Raw genomic sequence first — 15,939 nt, forward strand, 5'->3', positions numbered from 1 at the left:
TAATCTAGAGTCCCTCGTAAGTTTAACACTTTGAACTGCAATGCTCTGAACTTAAAGGGAGTCCCTAAGATGTAAACCATTAGTGGTAAATCCTAAACTGTGCAGACTGTACCATTCTCTCTCAGTGGGTCTTTTTAAGTTACATCATAACATCTGATGTTGAGTTTCACATTACACTCCTCAGAAGTGTGGACACCGCCCCCCCCCAGCATAACACCACATAATTTCAGCCAATAGGTTTAAGTACACAGAAACCTTTGGACAGTATAATTATCTCTGTGTAAGGTAGCCATGGCCTGTAATTTGGTAAGAGCATCCAAATATAGGTCTTCAGACTTTGCTCCTACAGTCCCTTGTGCTAGTATCCATCAAGATGAACCTGTTGTTTTGTAAACTGAAGTGCTCTGGTTTAGTATCACGTGAGAGAAGGTTCCATTTAAAAAAAGATCCTTTGTGTGTTTGTGCAGTTTAAATTAAAGAAACCTTTCCCTGCTTTTTATTTATTTATTTTAAATGCTACATTGAGCAGGGATCAGGACTGGTACCTGTAAACAATCGCTATTCCACTGCATCTGGTAGGGCAGAAGAAACTTAGCCTAAAAAGCCACTCCAATCAGTTCAGAACTTCTGTGCTGGTTTTGAGACAGCCGTCTCTGTCTACAGATTTAAAAAAGAAAGAGGAAGCAGAGCTTAAAGCTGCACCACAGAGTTCTCTTAGTCCCCAAACTCTGCTAAACATTGTATGAAGTTTCCACAATTACGGATTGGAAAATGAAATTACTCTTGATAAAATCAAGATATAGTTCTGTACATAAAGACATCACTGATGTCATACAGTTCAAACTTCCAGTGAAAGACTAAGCAAACCTGATCGTTCCCATCAAGTTCACCGCTAATTGCCAAGAGCGTCCACTGTCTCTTCAGTTGGCTGCCAAATTCATTCCGAGTGGAGGGCAGTGTGCTGGTGTAACGCATGGGCATTGATGAAGCCATTGGTCTCATTTGCAGATAGACTGCTGAAGTCAGCCACAGAGACTGCCATTTTGGCACTGGTAATATGATGTGTGTGATTCTCAAAATCAACACCCAAGTTATTTACAGAAACGTCGTTCATGTAGGATTCTGGGACTGCAATCCCCATTTTTAGTCTCTTCGTAGGCCTTTCAGACTCCTCGCTGCACATGTTCATTGGGTTCAGCTCAGAGTGATAAAATCCAGTCTCAAATAAATTAAAACAATCGCTTTCACCGTTACTAGGCAAGTTAAGCAAGTCTTCTGTTACGACAGGCACATGATTAACTGCCGTTCGAGGCAAGCTGTCCAGAGGTGGGAAGGCATCATCTAAGCAGTTCACGTCTGTAGAGTGGCAAACTGTGGCTACACTGTTGGTCAGTGCTGGAAGAACAACAAATAATTGGAGATTTTACAGTACAGTAGAAAGCTAGGAAGATAGGAAGGACAGACAGATGACAGACTCCCCCCCTCCCCATTCCCTGTGGTTTCCCCTGCTCATTTAGACTTACCTGTTAAATCATTGGCAGTGATTGAGTTCAAGATGCTTAGCTGTTGGTCAGGAATGGGCTCCGGTCGACTGTTTGCTGTTATGGCTGAAGAATGAACAGCTCCACCAAGAGCTTCTGTTTCATCTACTAATCGATCCATGTAGTCCCTGCAATGACATTGTCAACAAAAATTTTAAACTCGCAATGGCTGGAGGAAAGATTTTACACCTTTAGAACAGGGGTGGCCAAACATGCGGTTCTTTCACACATATTGTGCGGCTCCCAGCAGAGTGGCTGAGGAAGCAAAGGGGAGGCATGGCTCCCAGACCTGTCTTCCCTTCCCCAGCCAGTGTTCCCCTCCCCGGTAGGCTTGAGGTGTGTGTGGGGGGAGCAGAGAAAAAAAGCAACTTTAACTTTAAATGCGTTCTCAAAGCCCCCCTCTGCTGGCCGGCTTCGAGAAGGCATTTGTCTCTTTAACTCCCCTCCCCAAGGCAGCCGGCGGGTGGGGGGGAGCTTCCAGGATGCATTTAAAGTTATGTTGCATTCTTTCCACTTCTCCTTCCCTCCCCCCATCTATTTGCTTTCTTTCCACTTCCTTTATTTCCAACTCCCTCCCCCATCTAAAGTTAAATGTGTTCTCCAAGCCCTACCACACTTTCACACCAGCCGGAAGTGTCTCTTTAAATCCCTTCTCTAAACTAAGCCATGGCGGCAGCAGGGGGCTTAGAGAACACATTTAAAGTTAAAGGCATTCTCCTAGCCCCTGCCCTGCAGCTCCACCCACTGGCTTGGAGAAGGCATCCGTCTCTTTAAATCCCTTCTCCAAGCCAAGCTGGCTGGTATGGGGGGGTTGGAGAACACATTTAGAGTTAAAGTTGCTTTCCTTCCACCTCTCCCTTCCTTCCTTCCTCCCCATTTAATTTGCTTTCTTTCTACTTTTCTCTCTTTTCCCTTCCTTTCCTCCTCCATCTGCTTTCTTTCGATCTCTTTCTTTCTTCTCACCTTTCTTTCTCTCGCTCTCCCTTCCTTCCTCTCTCTTTCTCTCACACTCTCCCTTCCTTCCTCCCCCTCTATTTGCTTTCTTTGTTTCTTTCTCTCTCTCTTCCTCCCTCCCCCTCCCATCTGTTTGCTTTCTTTGTTTCTGTTTCTCTCTCCTTTTCACCTCTTTCATTTTTTTCAACTTTCTCTCTTCCTTCTGTCCATCCTCCCCCCTCATCTATTTGCTTTGTTTCTTTCTCTCTTCCTTCCTTCCTCCCCATCTCTTTGCTTTCTTTGTTTTCCTCTGTCTTATTTCCCCCTTCCTCCCTTCCCTCCCCATCTGCTTTCCTTCTTTCCACCTTTCTCTTTTTCTCTTTCTCCTTTCCTTTCTCTCTGTCTTCTTTCCTTGCCCCTCCCTCCATCTATTTGCTTTCTTTGTTTCTTTCTCTCTCTTACTTTCAAACTCTTTAAAATGGTGACATTCCAAGGGGTCTGAACTTACGTGACGCCAGGATGGTGGTTGTACCTCTTTTTTCCAAATCTTGTTTGCTGAGCAAAGTAGTCATAGCGTTCTGATTTCTTCCACATGTAATAAAATGCTACACATTCAGCGACTGTTCTGCTTCTCACCTAAGAAGAAGGAAAAACATTCAAGCCTTGACACGGAATGCTGTCATAAATCCTCACTGAAAACTACAAAATATTAGAAGACATGTGATTTATTTCCTAGATGGACTCTAAGTTAAAAGAGCTGAAATCCCCATAAATGCTGTTTCAGTGATGCCTGCTACTTTGAAGAAAGATCCAAATGCTTGTCTATTCTGGAGAGCCAGTGTGCTTGTAGTGGCTAGAGTGTTGGATTAGGATCTGGGTGATCCACTCTGGCATGGAAACTTGCTAGGTGACCATGGGCCAGTCACACACTCTCAGCCTAGCGGGCTTCTCAGTGTTGCTGCGATGATAAAATGGAGAATGATGTGAGCTGCTTTGCGCCCCACTGGGTAGAAAGGCAGGATATAAACGATGCACATATATTCTGTTTCTCTGCCTTTCGAAGTCCTTTCAAGGGGCAAACGTCACAAGTCCTTAGCAATATGGTAGCCAAATTAATTCCTCTTGCAACTTGTATAGTAGGGCTTATGTATTTTGAGTACAGAATTGGACACCAAAAATAATTAAGTTTATAGATTAAAGTCAAGCCAAACACTATTTTAGATTCACTTTAGCTGCATTAGTTAGCTATTTTTCTGGTTGTCAGTGGGGACTTTAAACTGTTCTCGGGTACCCAGAGACAGGATGTAGCTCTGGGAATAGCAGCTATGTAGCTGCTGTCCTATGTATGGACAGCTCTGCCAGAAGAACAGGATGCATGGGTTCTCTCCCTTCTCTTCCAAGCAGCACTACTGACTCTTTAACATTTGCTGCTCCTTAAAGAATACCCTGGCTTCACAGAAACCCCATGTAAATATATGGCAGCCCCATGATATTGACAGAGGGCTCACTTCCACATTAAGCTAAACTACATGTTATTCTTGTCTAAGAAGTATTTCTTTTTTTATTTCGCATTTGTGTGTACGCATGCTCCTACAGGGGAATAGAGGACATTCAGCGAAATGGCTTGATAGCCTGCCTCTGGCCTCCCGGCCATGGTATTCCTTGGAGGTCTCCCATCCAAATACTTGCCAGGGTCGGCCCTGCTTAGCTTCTGAGATCTGACGAGATCAGGCTTGCCTGGGCTATCCAGGTCAGGGCACCAGCACAGGATACAAATCTTAACAGTGACAAAGAACACTCCTATGGTAACAGTAGCTGCAGTAAATCCCACAGTCTCCAGGCTGTGCTCCAACTCCTATTCACTTTTTCATCCTGCTGCTACTTTGTTATGATTCTTCCTCAGATTTATTCAAATGCACAGTTCTACTATGCCTTTCACATCCTACTCAAACGCACAATTACAACTGTCTTTAGATTATGGCATATTTTTTGCACATTTGTTCAGGCTTCTATATGTCAGAATACATACTGCTAAAAGCAAGACTTAAAAGGCAGCAATATAAAAGCACCAATTTAAAAATTAAATGTTGGACTTAGGGCTGCTAAATCGGGCTAGGGGGCGGGGATGGAGGCCCGATTTCCGCCATGGCAGAATCGGGCCCCGGGGGAACCCCGCCCCCGGCGTGCGCGTCACTAGGAAGTGACGTGGGCACGCCGGGCACGCTGGGGGCGGGGCCACAGCCATACAAGGGAAAACTCTATGGTTTTCCCTTGTATGGCCGTGGCCCCGCCCCCAGCGTGCCCAGTGTGCCTACGTCACTTCCGGGTGACGTGCACGCGGCACGTGCGCGCACTCACCCGATGCCGGCCGGGAGCCCCCCGCTCCCAGCGAAGACTGATTTGGCAACCCTAGTTGGATTACATAATTAGAAGAGTGTGCTATATCCATGCTCTCACTTTCACTTTCTACACAGCATTCATTCACAAGAAGAAGTAGGTTTTTATATGCGCCTTTTCTCTATCTGAAGGAGTCTCAAAGCGGCTTACAATCGCCCTCCCTTCCTCTCCCCACAATAGACACCCTATGAGGTAGGTGGGGCTGAGAGAGTTCTGAGAGAACTGGACTGTCCCAAGGTCACCCAGCAGGCGTCATGTGGAGGAGTGGGGAATCAAACCCGGTTCTCCAGATTAGAGTCCACTACTCCACACTGGCTCTCCTGCAGCCATCATCACCAAAGTCACAATGGATGAGGAAGGCTTTGGCTCATGGAAGTTTAGGCCACAACAAACTGGTTAGTCTTTAAGGTGCCACTCAACTCTTTGTTAACATTCTTTATAACAGACTAACTTGCCTACCCCTTCTGTAATCAGCAAATAGCAAGTGTAATTTCAGAACTGAAGCCAATGATACCACAGGTCAGAAAGGACTACATTTAGTCATTTTTTCCCTTCCTCTTCTAAAACATTAAGAATGCACTTCTTCTGAAAGGTCATGCAAAGCCAAAACCTAAATGCGCAAAGTAACCACTTTAAAAATAAAATAAATAAATAACATCACCCAAAGCAATGTTACCCCGCTACAGACTATTTCAGAGATGAACAGGCTGACTCATTTACTAAATGGCTGCTTTACAATGTTTGTTGTAAAATTAGTATGCAAATGGCCAGACAGCAACAAATGCTGTTTATGTGACTCTCCACATTATAACTGATTTAATTAGATCCTTCGCAGAATTTAAATGACTTAAGTACCATTTGTTTCATTTATCTGTATAGCAACTTACCTTGTTTTTTTGTATGAGATGAAAATCTTTCCCGTAAATCAGGAGTGCGTGTTCAAAGTTTCTACATTCTTCTTCTGTCCAGGCTGTCATCTCTTGAGACAGGCAGAAAGAAACAAAGGGGGGGGGGGAAGATTGGCGTTTTGGCCTTTCTGGCTTGGAGCATTTGGAGAGCAAAAGAGAAACTGCTTCAACCTAGCGCCAGTAACAGGCTCATGGAAACGGGCTTCTAGGTGAGGATCAGCTTAGTGCGAGGGGAAAGGGAGGGGGGTTCACATCCAGTGATGAGATAATGCATGCTGAACCAGACGCATTACTTCATTTGCGCTCCTCTGCAGCAGATTTGCTTTGGACAGCACTCCCAGATCTGCTTTCACTTCACTTACTATAAAATGCTCTGCACACTTGTATTCTCATAATGGCACTCACCTCCTTAAGCCAGTAATGATTGCAACATCTTGACAGCATCTGGATTTAAGCTCAGGCTCAAGGCTAGATACTATATTCCTAAATATGTATTACCTGAAAATAATTTCTTTATATTTTAAAACTACTAGAATTTTCTTTAAGGTTAAAAAAAAACATATATGTATTGTTCTGCTTATACTGAAAGCCTTCTAAACTCAAAGTAACCTATTTTATTTAAGCACTAATTTGTGCAAAAAAAAAGTCTGACTTCTTGTGGATTCGCAGAAACTGTTTTTCCCCACATAAATTCTTACTATCAACCATCTTGTCGGTTCAAGTAATCTCTTACATGCTGTCCGAACATCTCTGAAAAGTTTGACTGGTGGTTATTACTGAAGTAACACAGCAGAAGAAACTGTAGTCATACAAAAAAGTGTTCTGAGACTGAATACCTAAAAATATAGAGCCTTAAAACTATTATTCTTGTATTTTTCCAACAACAGCTAAGGGATGAGGAACTGGAGGAATAATTTGCCATCCAAACTCATTTCTGTACCTTGCAAACTAAAAATTGTTAAAACATGCTTAACTCTCAATAAAGAGTTCTTACCTTGAGATGCCTTTCCATTTGAACAGTATCTCTCAATCGCTTCTTTGATGTTGTGGTTACATTTGAGAAGTTCATAGAGTGCCTAAGAAAGGATTGCAACGTTGAAAAGGGCATGGACAGACACACAATACAGTGACTAAACTTACAAGTTAAAAAAAAATCTATTTTTCCATTAAATTATTAAAGCAATGTAAAATTATTTATATATATATTTATTTATTATAATGATGTTTTAAAAAGAAATCTGGGCAAAGAAAAAAAATGTTTGGTGCACAAGTATAAATAACATACAGTTCTTAACTGATCAATATAAGAAATATACCTGTTCATTGTCCCGCATATGTATTCCCTCAGGAATTCTGCTAATCATTTTTTCATTTCCAGTTCTTAAAGAGGTCTCAAAAAGGTACTCTTTAACTTTGCTCTCTGAAAGCACATCAGGTTGCCAGAGTAGCTGGTCTTCATTTTCATACACTGTTAAGAAAAGCCATTGAAGGGTTATGGGTCAGACTATTTGACTGCTTTAGAAAGTAGAATGACACAAATATATATATCGTGAAAAACAAGAACAAAGACAATCAAAATTACAGCAATCTGGAAAGCCAGAAGTGCAGCAGCCATTACTGCTACACAGCCTGATCAATGGAATGGGCCTTGTCTAATATTAAAGCATTTCATACTTTGTGAAAAGTGCACATGGTAAACTGGCAGGATTAAAAGTAGTCAGAATACAATACAGGGATGAGCACAATAAATAGAAGGAGAACATACAATGAAAACTCTCTAAAGTCACTGGCACATCTGACACGGAAACATTAAGTCCTAGAGTTGACATTGTCCTATTACATACCACCCCAATCCACACATGTTTTACATTAAACTGTTCAAATATGATATGCAACTGACTGAGATCTTATACAGCAAATAATGTGACATGAATTCAGTCACCAAAAGCCCAAGCAGACAGGTACATGCTCGTCTGTAAAGCAGTATTTAAACTTGCCAGCTGTATACAGGCAATGCGACATTAGATAATTACCTAATCTAAGAGTAATAAAATATTCAACATAAAATATAGATTACACATGAAGGAAAAAAGTTTCACAATCAGCCTCTTGATCTCAAGCAAGGGTACAGCCAAAATCCTGCTCTAAGCTCTTGGTATGGACCAAATGGGCTGATAAGCTTCCTGGTGTATCTTCAAGAAACACAATTGGTTGGATCTTACGAAGTTCTATTGAAACAAAAAAGCCACTTAGCAGTGCTTCGCCGGTGTGAGCTGTGCGGGCACAAAGAATGTTCCTGTGCTGATGAGCGCCCACTTTCTCCTTCATCTTGTGTGTACAGTGGGGATGTCATAGCAAAGTGGAGTTCAATTAAAAAGGAAGCTTTTAATCAAAGCTGTATGCACAAGTGGAGAAGGGAGCACCTGAACATGGAAACGATCTTTGCTCATGCCTCAGAGTTTAATTGAGGCCTGTCCTGGTGTCTGGAACCCTGAATGCCTCTGGAAACACTGAAGCTCTCCTAGTGCTAGGGTCCTCTCCCAGGTAATGACAATTCTGTCGGCGCTACAGCCCTCAGGCCAACAGAAGGTATCTGATCCAAGCAGATGCTGAATATTAAGGCATTTTTTAAGAGACAAAGTGACCTCAAATTACTTTTAGAATATGGAAATACCAGTCTACCTCATGAAAATTATACTAGAATTTAGCACAGAATTACATATTATCCATTACAGTTTAACATCTAAAAAGCAGTTCTAAAACAGCAAGATGTACAAGTTCATTGTCTTCCAGATAGAAGTAAAGATGTTGGTTTAAACCTATGAAGCCTTAGGTAACTTTAATCTGATGTGTATTAAGAAAGCATGTCTAAGGCCCCTGCCACACGGCAGGGGAAAAGCCGCCCAAAAGGGTGGCTTTTAAAAGCCGCACCAAAGTTGAAACGGCGCGGCGGGATCCCACGGATCCCCTGGCCGCACCGCCTTTCTCCCCGGCACGATCAGACGCCGGGGAGAAAACACAGATCGGACGGCGAGCCAGCCGAACTGCGCATGTCGGAGCATGCGCAGTTCGCCTAGGAGCCGGGGACGCGCCGGCGCACTCCCGGTTTGCGGTGCACCATTGGGATGAACCTCCTCTGTAGGTGGTTCCAACTTGGAGTGGTTTATCGCGTGGATGGGCCAGTTCAGGGACGGAAGCACTACGCTTCCCAGATGTTGTGGTGTGATCGCGGCCATTTGCTCCGCCCCCGAACCGTCCCGCTACTGGCCCAAATCCCCTCGTGTGAACGGGACCTAAGAGGGGCCCTCACTGAGGGTGAAGGGCCTGCTCAAACCCCCACCTTTTCACTTCAATTAATAATACACAGCTGAGCCTTCATTACTGTGGCCTCAGTATTACATAATCCACTGATAGAGGTTTAAGTAACTTTTTATTTTATTTTTTGTTTTAATTGGGAGGTGGGATTTTCACTTAAACATGTTTGGCAAGATTCGCCTTTTCTAATATCAGCACATTTTCAGTGCACAGGATGACCGTCTTTCATCTTTGTGATATTTTTTTTCTGGATATCATATAGCAGGGCTGCCAACAGCTACACTTCTCCCTGCAAGTGCTGCACTGGTATCGAGACTCTGGCACTTCATCCTATGTTACTGAAGCAATAATACTCGAGACTCAGAGCATCCATGCCAGCATTCTCCAGATGCCACCTAACTGTACCTAACTAAGTTGTATTTCCTATATAATTTTATATTCTTTTCCCAGTATTTACACATTCATAGCAGGTTGCAATGCACAACTCATACAGATTTCAATGAGTTTCTCATTGAGATTCAGCGAGAAAGTCATTGAAATCTATATGAGTTATGCATTTCCATAGCAGACAGAAACATTTGTTGCCACCATTTATCATTAGGCTTCAGAACAATCCCGTGAGAGACTTAAAGATGAAAGGTAACCTGCCCAAGCATACTCGGAGAGCTTTATGACACAGGATCAAATGAGATATGATGCCATGAGATTCATGAATGGATTTCCAGAGGGTTTTTTAAAAAATAAGTGGCACCCTGAATCAAGGCTCCTTTTCCCCACAACTGCCACTCCCTCTTTTAAAAAGAACAACTGAAGAGACATTCACAGATATCCTAAGGTCATTTCTAGCTTGACCCCAAGTGTTTTGAATCTGACTAATCTCCAAATACCTTATATCCATCAAACTATGCAGACAGTTTTGTGGTCTTGATACCATACCTTACCTGTGACAGCACCTTTTCAGAATGTAATTTTCATGAAATTAAAAATAATGAACATTTAATCAAATCAAATGATAAAACCTTACCCTTTTCATCATCACTGCATTTGCTTAAGTAAGATGGAATTTCTGCTTGGTACTGTGAGCCAATCATTATTTCCTGAAAAACAAGAAGAAAACCAGTATTTTAACTAAACATTTATTGATATATAGGTCTTATCAATACTACACATTTGAAAAAGAAACAGGTAGAATCCAAACATGCCCTCCCTCACCCATGAGGATGGAAAGTGCTTCCATGATATCGACAACAAATACGATTGCATTTGCAGGACACAGCATTTGTAATATATTTTAATGTCAGACTTTTTATTGCATCTTAATAAATTAATTTTAAATACACAAAAGTGGATCGATTCCAGGGCTACCTTTCGCAGATCTTCAGATGAATTGCCAGTATCCACTTCTACATCCTCACCATCTGATTCTTTCTCACCATCACATGTCGTGTTTGCTTTTCACAACAGAAAAGGGACCAGAGTTAATTCAGCAGCACTTAATAACTTATAGTTTCATATCATCTAGCATTGTTCAAACACAATTTATTTTTCATTTGAGGTTCTAAATAATAAAGATTAATTTGTGTCAATTGTCAGTTATCACTTGACAGGCAACATCAGCAAACGGTGGAAGTGCACAATGCTCTGGCCATACAGCCAGTCCTAGTGCTATTGCAACAGCAGGCCCCTGATAGTTCAGTTCATACATCCCCCCCCCCATAAAACTATAATTTAGTAGCACAAAATGCATGGGGGGGGGACACAAAGGCCTGGGGAAATACTGCCATCCTAATTTGAAAGTCATAAAAACAACAAGCAAAATCAGAAAGTATTCTTCAAGTTAGGTGATAAATAAATAAAAGACCAGCTGTTCTCTCACACTCTCAGTACTCCTAACAACAATTCTGACAAAGTGTGTGACAACTAAGAATCCTGCCAACAGCTACACTTCTCCCTGTAAGTGCTGCACTGGTATCAAGACTCTGGCACTTCATCCTATGTTACTGAAGCAATATATATACATAAGTACATAAATATTGATGAATACTCATTTCCCTACATCTTAAAGGTCGAGGAAAAAAGTCTGTAGCTTCATGAGAGGTAACTGATGGTGTCAAATCATCAGCAGAAGACTGTGTTTCTTCATCATCCCCTGACAAGAGGTCTTTGGCTATTTCCTCCTGTAACCAGAAGAGTCAAGGTTTAGTATCATTCAAATCTGGAAGTAGTAACTGTATAATTCATCCTGACAGCAGTGTCCCTTACACAGAGGCCTGGAGAGTTAGACCTTCACAACACAATCCCATTTACTAAGCATTTCATACCCAATTGGAGTAATGTTTTAGAAAGTTCAGAAAAGGAAACCAATGACACAATCAAGTAGATTTAGATTCTACTAAAAACAGAATGCACATGGACTCTGTATATATGAAGTCTCATCCTCTATGTGGACAAGTCAAACATTTACAACCAGTAGGGTTCTTCCACTCTGCCCAGCTAAGCATGAAGCCTTGCTCCAACTGAAGATGTTCTTCTTCCAAAGGAAGACTCCATACTTAGCTGAAAGGAGTGGCAGGCTACAGATCCCTGTATCTAGTTTAGAGAAATTCGTCTTCAGGAGAAATTACACAAAATAACATCTGGCACAGATAGTATACTGGAATACAATATACACTATTTCCTTTTTTGTACAGACCACTGAATACTTGTTTAAAGTCCAATTCTCTTTTCATTCAGAGATTTGTTATCCTACCTGTAGTGCAGCCCTAACCAAGTCTGTGCTGTCTTATACAGAGTCACACCACTGGTCTAACCAGTGTTGTGTACTCCGATTGGCTGTAGCTCTCCAAAGAAAGATTTCCCCCCTCCAACACCTCCTACCTCAGATCCTTTAACTAGAGCTACCAGGGACTGAACCTATCCTTCTGCATACCGTGGTAGGTCACCGGTTTCAGTGGAACAATTTCAAGTTAATATGTGTAGAACTACAACCTAGTCCTTTCAAAGTAAAAATAAGTGCCAGACTTCATAGTTCATGTTATTTGTGCCGTAATACTGAACAGTTGAGACTTGATATCTAAGGCAATGAAGGCATTTAACTTCTACATACTAAAAGGGAAAGATTAATTGCAACCACAGAACCTATGAGCATACTGTAGGAAAGTGTTTGCAACTTACTTTATCCAAAGTCATGTCTGGCAGCTCATCTGCAAGTTCACTTGGGGAACTATCAGCACTGGAGCTTGCTATAACTGGAATCGTAGGTTCATAACCATAGAATGCTAGTAAATCTTCTAACGGCATACTTCCTTCCTGTAGTTTTTATTTTATTTTATTTTTAACACAGGAAAAGCAAACATATCACTAGCTGTAAAAAAACAGTATGTTTTTACATAGCAAGCAGGACAAAAAGGTTTTCACACCTAAGTGGAAATATGATCCTGACAATACTGAGCTACACTGAAGAAGACTTACATTATAGAAACTAAACTGATACTGACTATCTTCACAATTAGATCCAGTTGTTGCTACTCAGGATGCTACTTTACTATTGCAGCTAATCAGTATACCCTTCATGTACCTCCTAAAAAGCCACTGTCACAGTAACCCTGCCCTCCCCATGGGCTTACAAAGACTAGTGATGTAGTTATGCTAATAGCTGCACAGCAAAGCACAAACTGTATTGACCATCAAGCAATCAGCAGGTGCAACCCTAAAAGAAACAGCAATAATACTTGATTTGGTTATTATTATTTACATTTTGCTATTGCAGTCTACATTGTAAACATGCCAGTTTATATGAAGTGGCCCTGTTCTTACCAAAGGGCACCTTTAATTTCATATCATGTACATGATGCTATTAAATAGATCCTGGAATGGACATTTAAGATGACTGTCAGACATAAGGAGAGTTGCTTTGGTATACTGTAAACATATCAACAGACTGGACATCCTGTAGCTGTTCTTTGAGCACTCTCAGATATCATTTCATTACTGAACTCAACATTTATGAATGCCCCGCCAACAGCTTCTACAGTGGTTATGTAGGTTAACATAAGGTACAGCTTCTTCCATCTGCTATGCTTACTGCATTATTTCTTGTAGAGACCATAACTAGGATAGCAACAAAGGCTGCAATTCTAAGGACAATTTCTTGGGAGTAAACTCCATTTGATAACATGGAATTTACTTCTGAGTAGACCTACCCAAGCATGTTCCCTAGACTGCAAAATAGAAAATGGTTGTTTTGGCCCTCCCACAAAGTACATCATTGTAACATTCCATTACTGAAACCTAATTTCTGAGTCATAGTCATCACATCCTAATTATTTTTGGTTATGTCATTAAATACCTATTAAAATAAAATGACAATGATTTTAAATGGTTTCCTATGTTACTATTTTCACTGAACCTAGTGCACCAAATACTCTTTAATGCATGCTTTTAATATAGTCTCTGTAAACACTCTCGCCAAGATCTTGTCCATGGGGTCGTGAAGAGTCGGACTCGACTGTGCGACTCAACAACAACAACAACTGTAAACACAGCCATATTACAAATAACTACTTATATGAACTCCATCTTAAACTCCAAAAAGCACTAGATAAATTTACATTCAACAGGAATCAAATTTACTTTATATTTATATGCTCCCCTACCTCCTGAGCATCTAACTTATCTATGCATTTTATTCTGGTACAATCCCACTGTCATCTGACATTCGCCAAATGCAACTGATACAGAGGCCAATTTTCAAAAGTGGGTAGCCTCCTCACTGGTATTGAAGAAAGAAAACAGCATTCACTTGATATCCAGGTTATGCAGAAAAACACTCTCACCTTTTCTAAGTCTTCAATTTCAGAATTAAAATTTTTGCCCCCATCCATCATTTCCTCCTCTTCAAGAGTTCTCTCATCGTCGTAGTCGTGTACCAACATTTCAGCTGTAGGGTCAAAGTCATGATCCTCAGAAGATAAAGAGCCAACTATAAAAAACAATGTGAATCTCCTTAGCAACCCAAATAATTGTACTGGTGGCATAAAGCAATTATATATATTCATTTATATTCAGAGTCAAAGCTCCAAAAAAGTACCAGCTTTCATTTTTGTTATCCTTAAGTCATAAATGGACTCACACATTCAGCTTCATTTCTTTTACTCTAAAATTACCTTTTTGGATTAGTAAAGTGACTACTTTGGAGCAATCCTAGTAGTAACATCATGGACTCATTCAATTTCACCCTTCACTACAAGTTCTGTAATCACATTAGCATGAATGGGAAATATGTGTGCCAGTAAAAGCTATAAAAATGAACTGAGCCAATACATTGTAACTATCTTTGTTAGATGGTATCTCATCTTCCTGATCACCAACAATGCAGCTCTAAATAGAGAGTTACTCTAATTCTACATAGGATTATAAGATTTTGATGCCATGTACCATCTGAGCACAAACCAGTGTAAGCCTATTCACTGTTTAACTGAATCATTTTGTACTAGTTAGATTTAAAACAAACACATTTTTGTGAACGGATAGGAGGGAAGCTATCTAAGGCTGCAGTGTTAAGAAGACATTTCCGGAACTAAATCCCTTTGAATAAAATAGGACACATCCAAGTAGTTGCATAGCATTGCTCTCTAAAGGAGTTACAACTGAGGATTCACAACTTGACTTAAAAAAGAGGTAATGTAATAAAAACCAAAACCCAGTAAAACTAATCTAATTTTTGTGGCCCCAAGGGCACAAACAGTGTTACAGGTATGGGTGCTGAATATAATACTTTCTAAGCTTAAAAACCAGAAGATCTGCCTGGGTCTTATGACACAACTAAAGCAACTTTAAACTGTTTTGTTTGTTTTTCTACCAACCCTGCCTGAAATATCTGAATCAGGGAAATTTAGACTCATATCAGATGTTTTGACTACACTTGGTTTATTTGAGGTTGTCAGAATAGAACGAACATTATTAACAAGCTGTAATTCTGAAATAACACAAATAAAACACATACACACACAGACTACTCATTTTCATTTTAAAGAGCATTTCCTCCCTTTTACCACTACTACATATAACACTGTGCAGCACAGTAAAAATGCTTGATTAGATAGCAATTTACAAAAATATATTAAGCAGAACTACTCATGCTAGTAACAACAAAATGCATAAGTTATTTATTTAAAATATGTGGGGAACAATCCAGCCGAAATTAAGCATTTAAACCTTTCCCATTGAAATCAATGGTGTGTAAAGTGCTTACCTTTGGGTGGATTATGTCCATTTTCTAAAAATGTAACTAACCTTACACAGATGTAATTTATACAGAAAATGATAAATCCTTGCTTGCTCAGGACCTGTTTATGAACCTGGTGAATTACGCTAAATTAACTTCTCAAATACATAAACTAGTTCATAATAACTTTAATCTAAGATGCATTCGCCAAACGCTACTGAATAAAGGCTAAAGAATAAAGAGTATTACATTTGCAGACTGAAGATGAAAAAAAATAATTTACTTGGCTAATTTAAAGTAATTTGTTTTATATTACCGTATGTAAGAAGTGCTATTTTTAACAGGTTGAACAAAAGAACTGCTCAGCTCACTCCATTATTAGGTTTTAGTAATATTAGTGATTTTTTAAATCTAGTTTACAAGAGTTTAATTTACCTTCCAGCAAAATTCTCAGAAATTCTCAGAACAACATTCCATTCATTTTAACTTCATTGGCATATGTCATTCCACTCCTACCTCTCTTCATTAAAATTAAGTCAACTAGAGCAATGAGATCAACAGTGCAATCCCTACACTTCTAAATCTGATCCTAAGTCTATTCAGGATTGTACTTCTCTGC

The 15,939-nt window shown here is 40.4% G+C and overlaps 1 protein-coding gene across 1 annotated transcript in view; it reads right to left on the reverse strand.

The window, feature by feature from the left end:
- Positions 1-934: 934 nt before the first annotated feature.
- MIER3 (mesoderm induction early response 1, family member 3) overlaps positions 935-15,939 on the reverse strand; it is a 16,882-nt gene continuing 1,877 nt past the window's right edge. Inside the window, exons 3-13 of the mRNA XM_015426620.1 lie at positions 13,930-14,075; positions 12,269-12,403; positions 11,151-11,271; positions 10,460-10,545; positions 10,119-10,191; positions 7,096-7,247; positions 6,774-6,855; positions 5,759-5,850; positions 2,983-3,110; positions 1,524-1,669; positions 935-1,395 (exon numbers count right to left, since the gene is read on the reverse strand). Coding sequence (XP_015282106.1) covers positions 938-1,395; positions 1,524-1,669; positions 2,983-3,110; positions 5,759-5,850; positions 6,774-6,855; positions 7,096-7,247; positions 10,119-10,191; positions 10,460-10,545; positions 11,151-11,271; positions 12,269-12,403; positions 13,930-14,075 — 1,619 coding nt within the window. The 3' untranslated portion in view covers positions 935-937. The remainder of the gene's footprint in view (positions 1,396-1,523; positions 1,670-2,982; positions 3,111-5,758; positions 5,851-6,773; positions 6,856-7,095; positions 7,248-10,118; positions 10,192-10,459; positions 10,546-11,150; positions 11,272-12,268; positions 12,404-13,929; positions 14,076-15,939) is intronic.

Source organism: Gekko japonicus, unplaced genomic scaffold, assembly GCF_001447785.1.
Source record: "Gekko japonicus isolate JY-2015 unplaced genomic scaffold, Gekko_japonicus_V1.1 scaffold1884, whole genome shotgun sequence".
NCBI lineage: Eukaryota > Metazoa > Chordata > Lepidosauria > Squamata > Gekkonidae > Gekko > Gekko japonicus.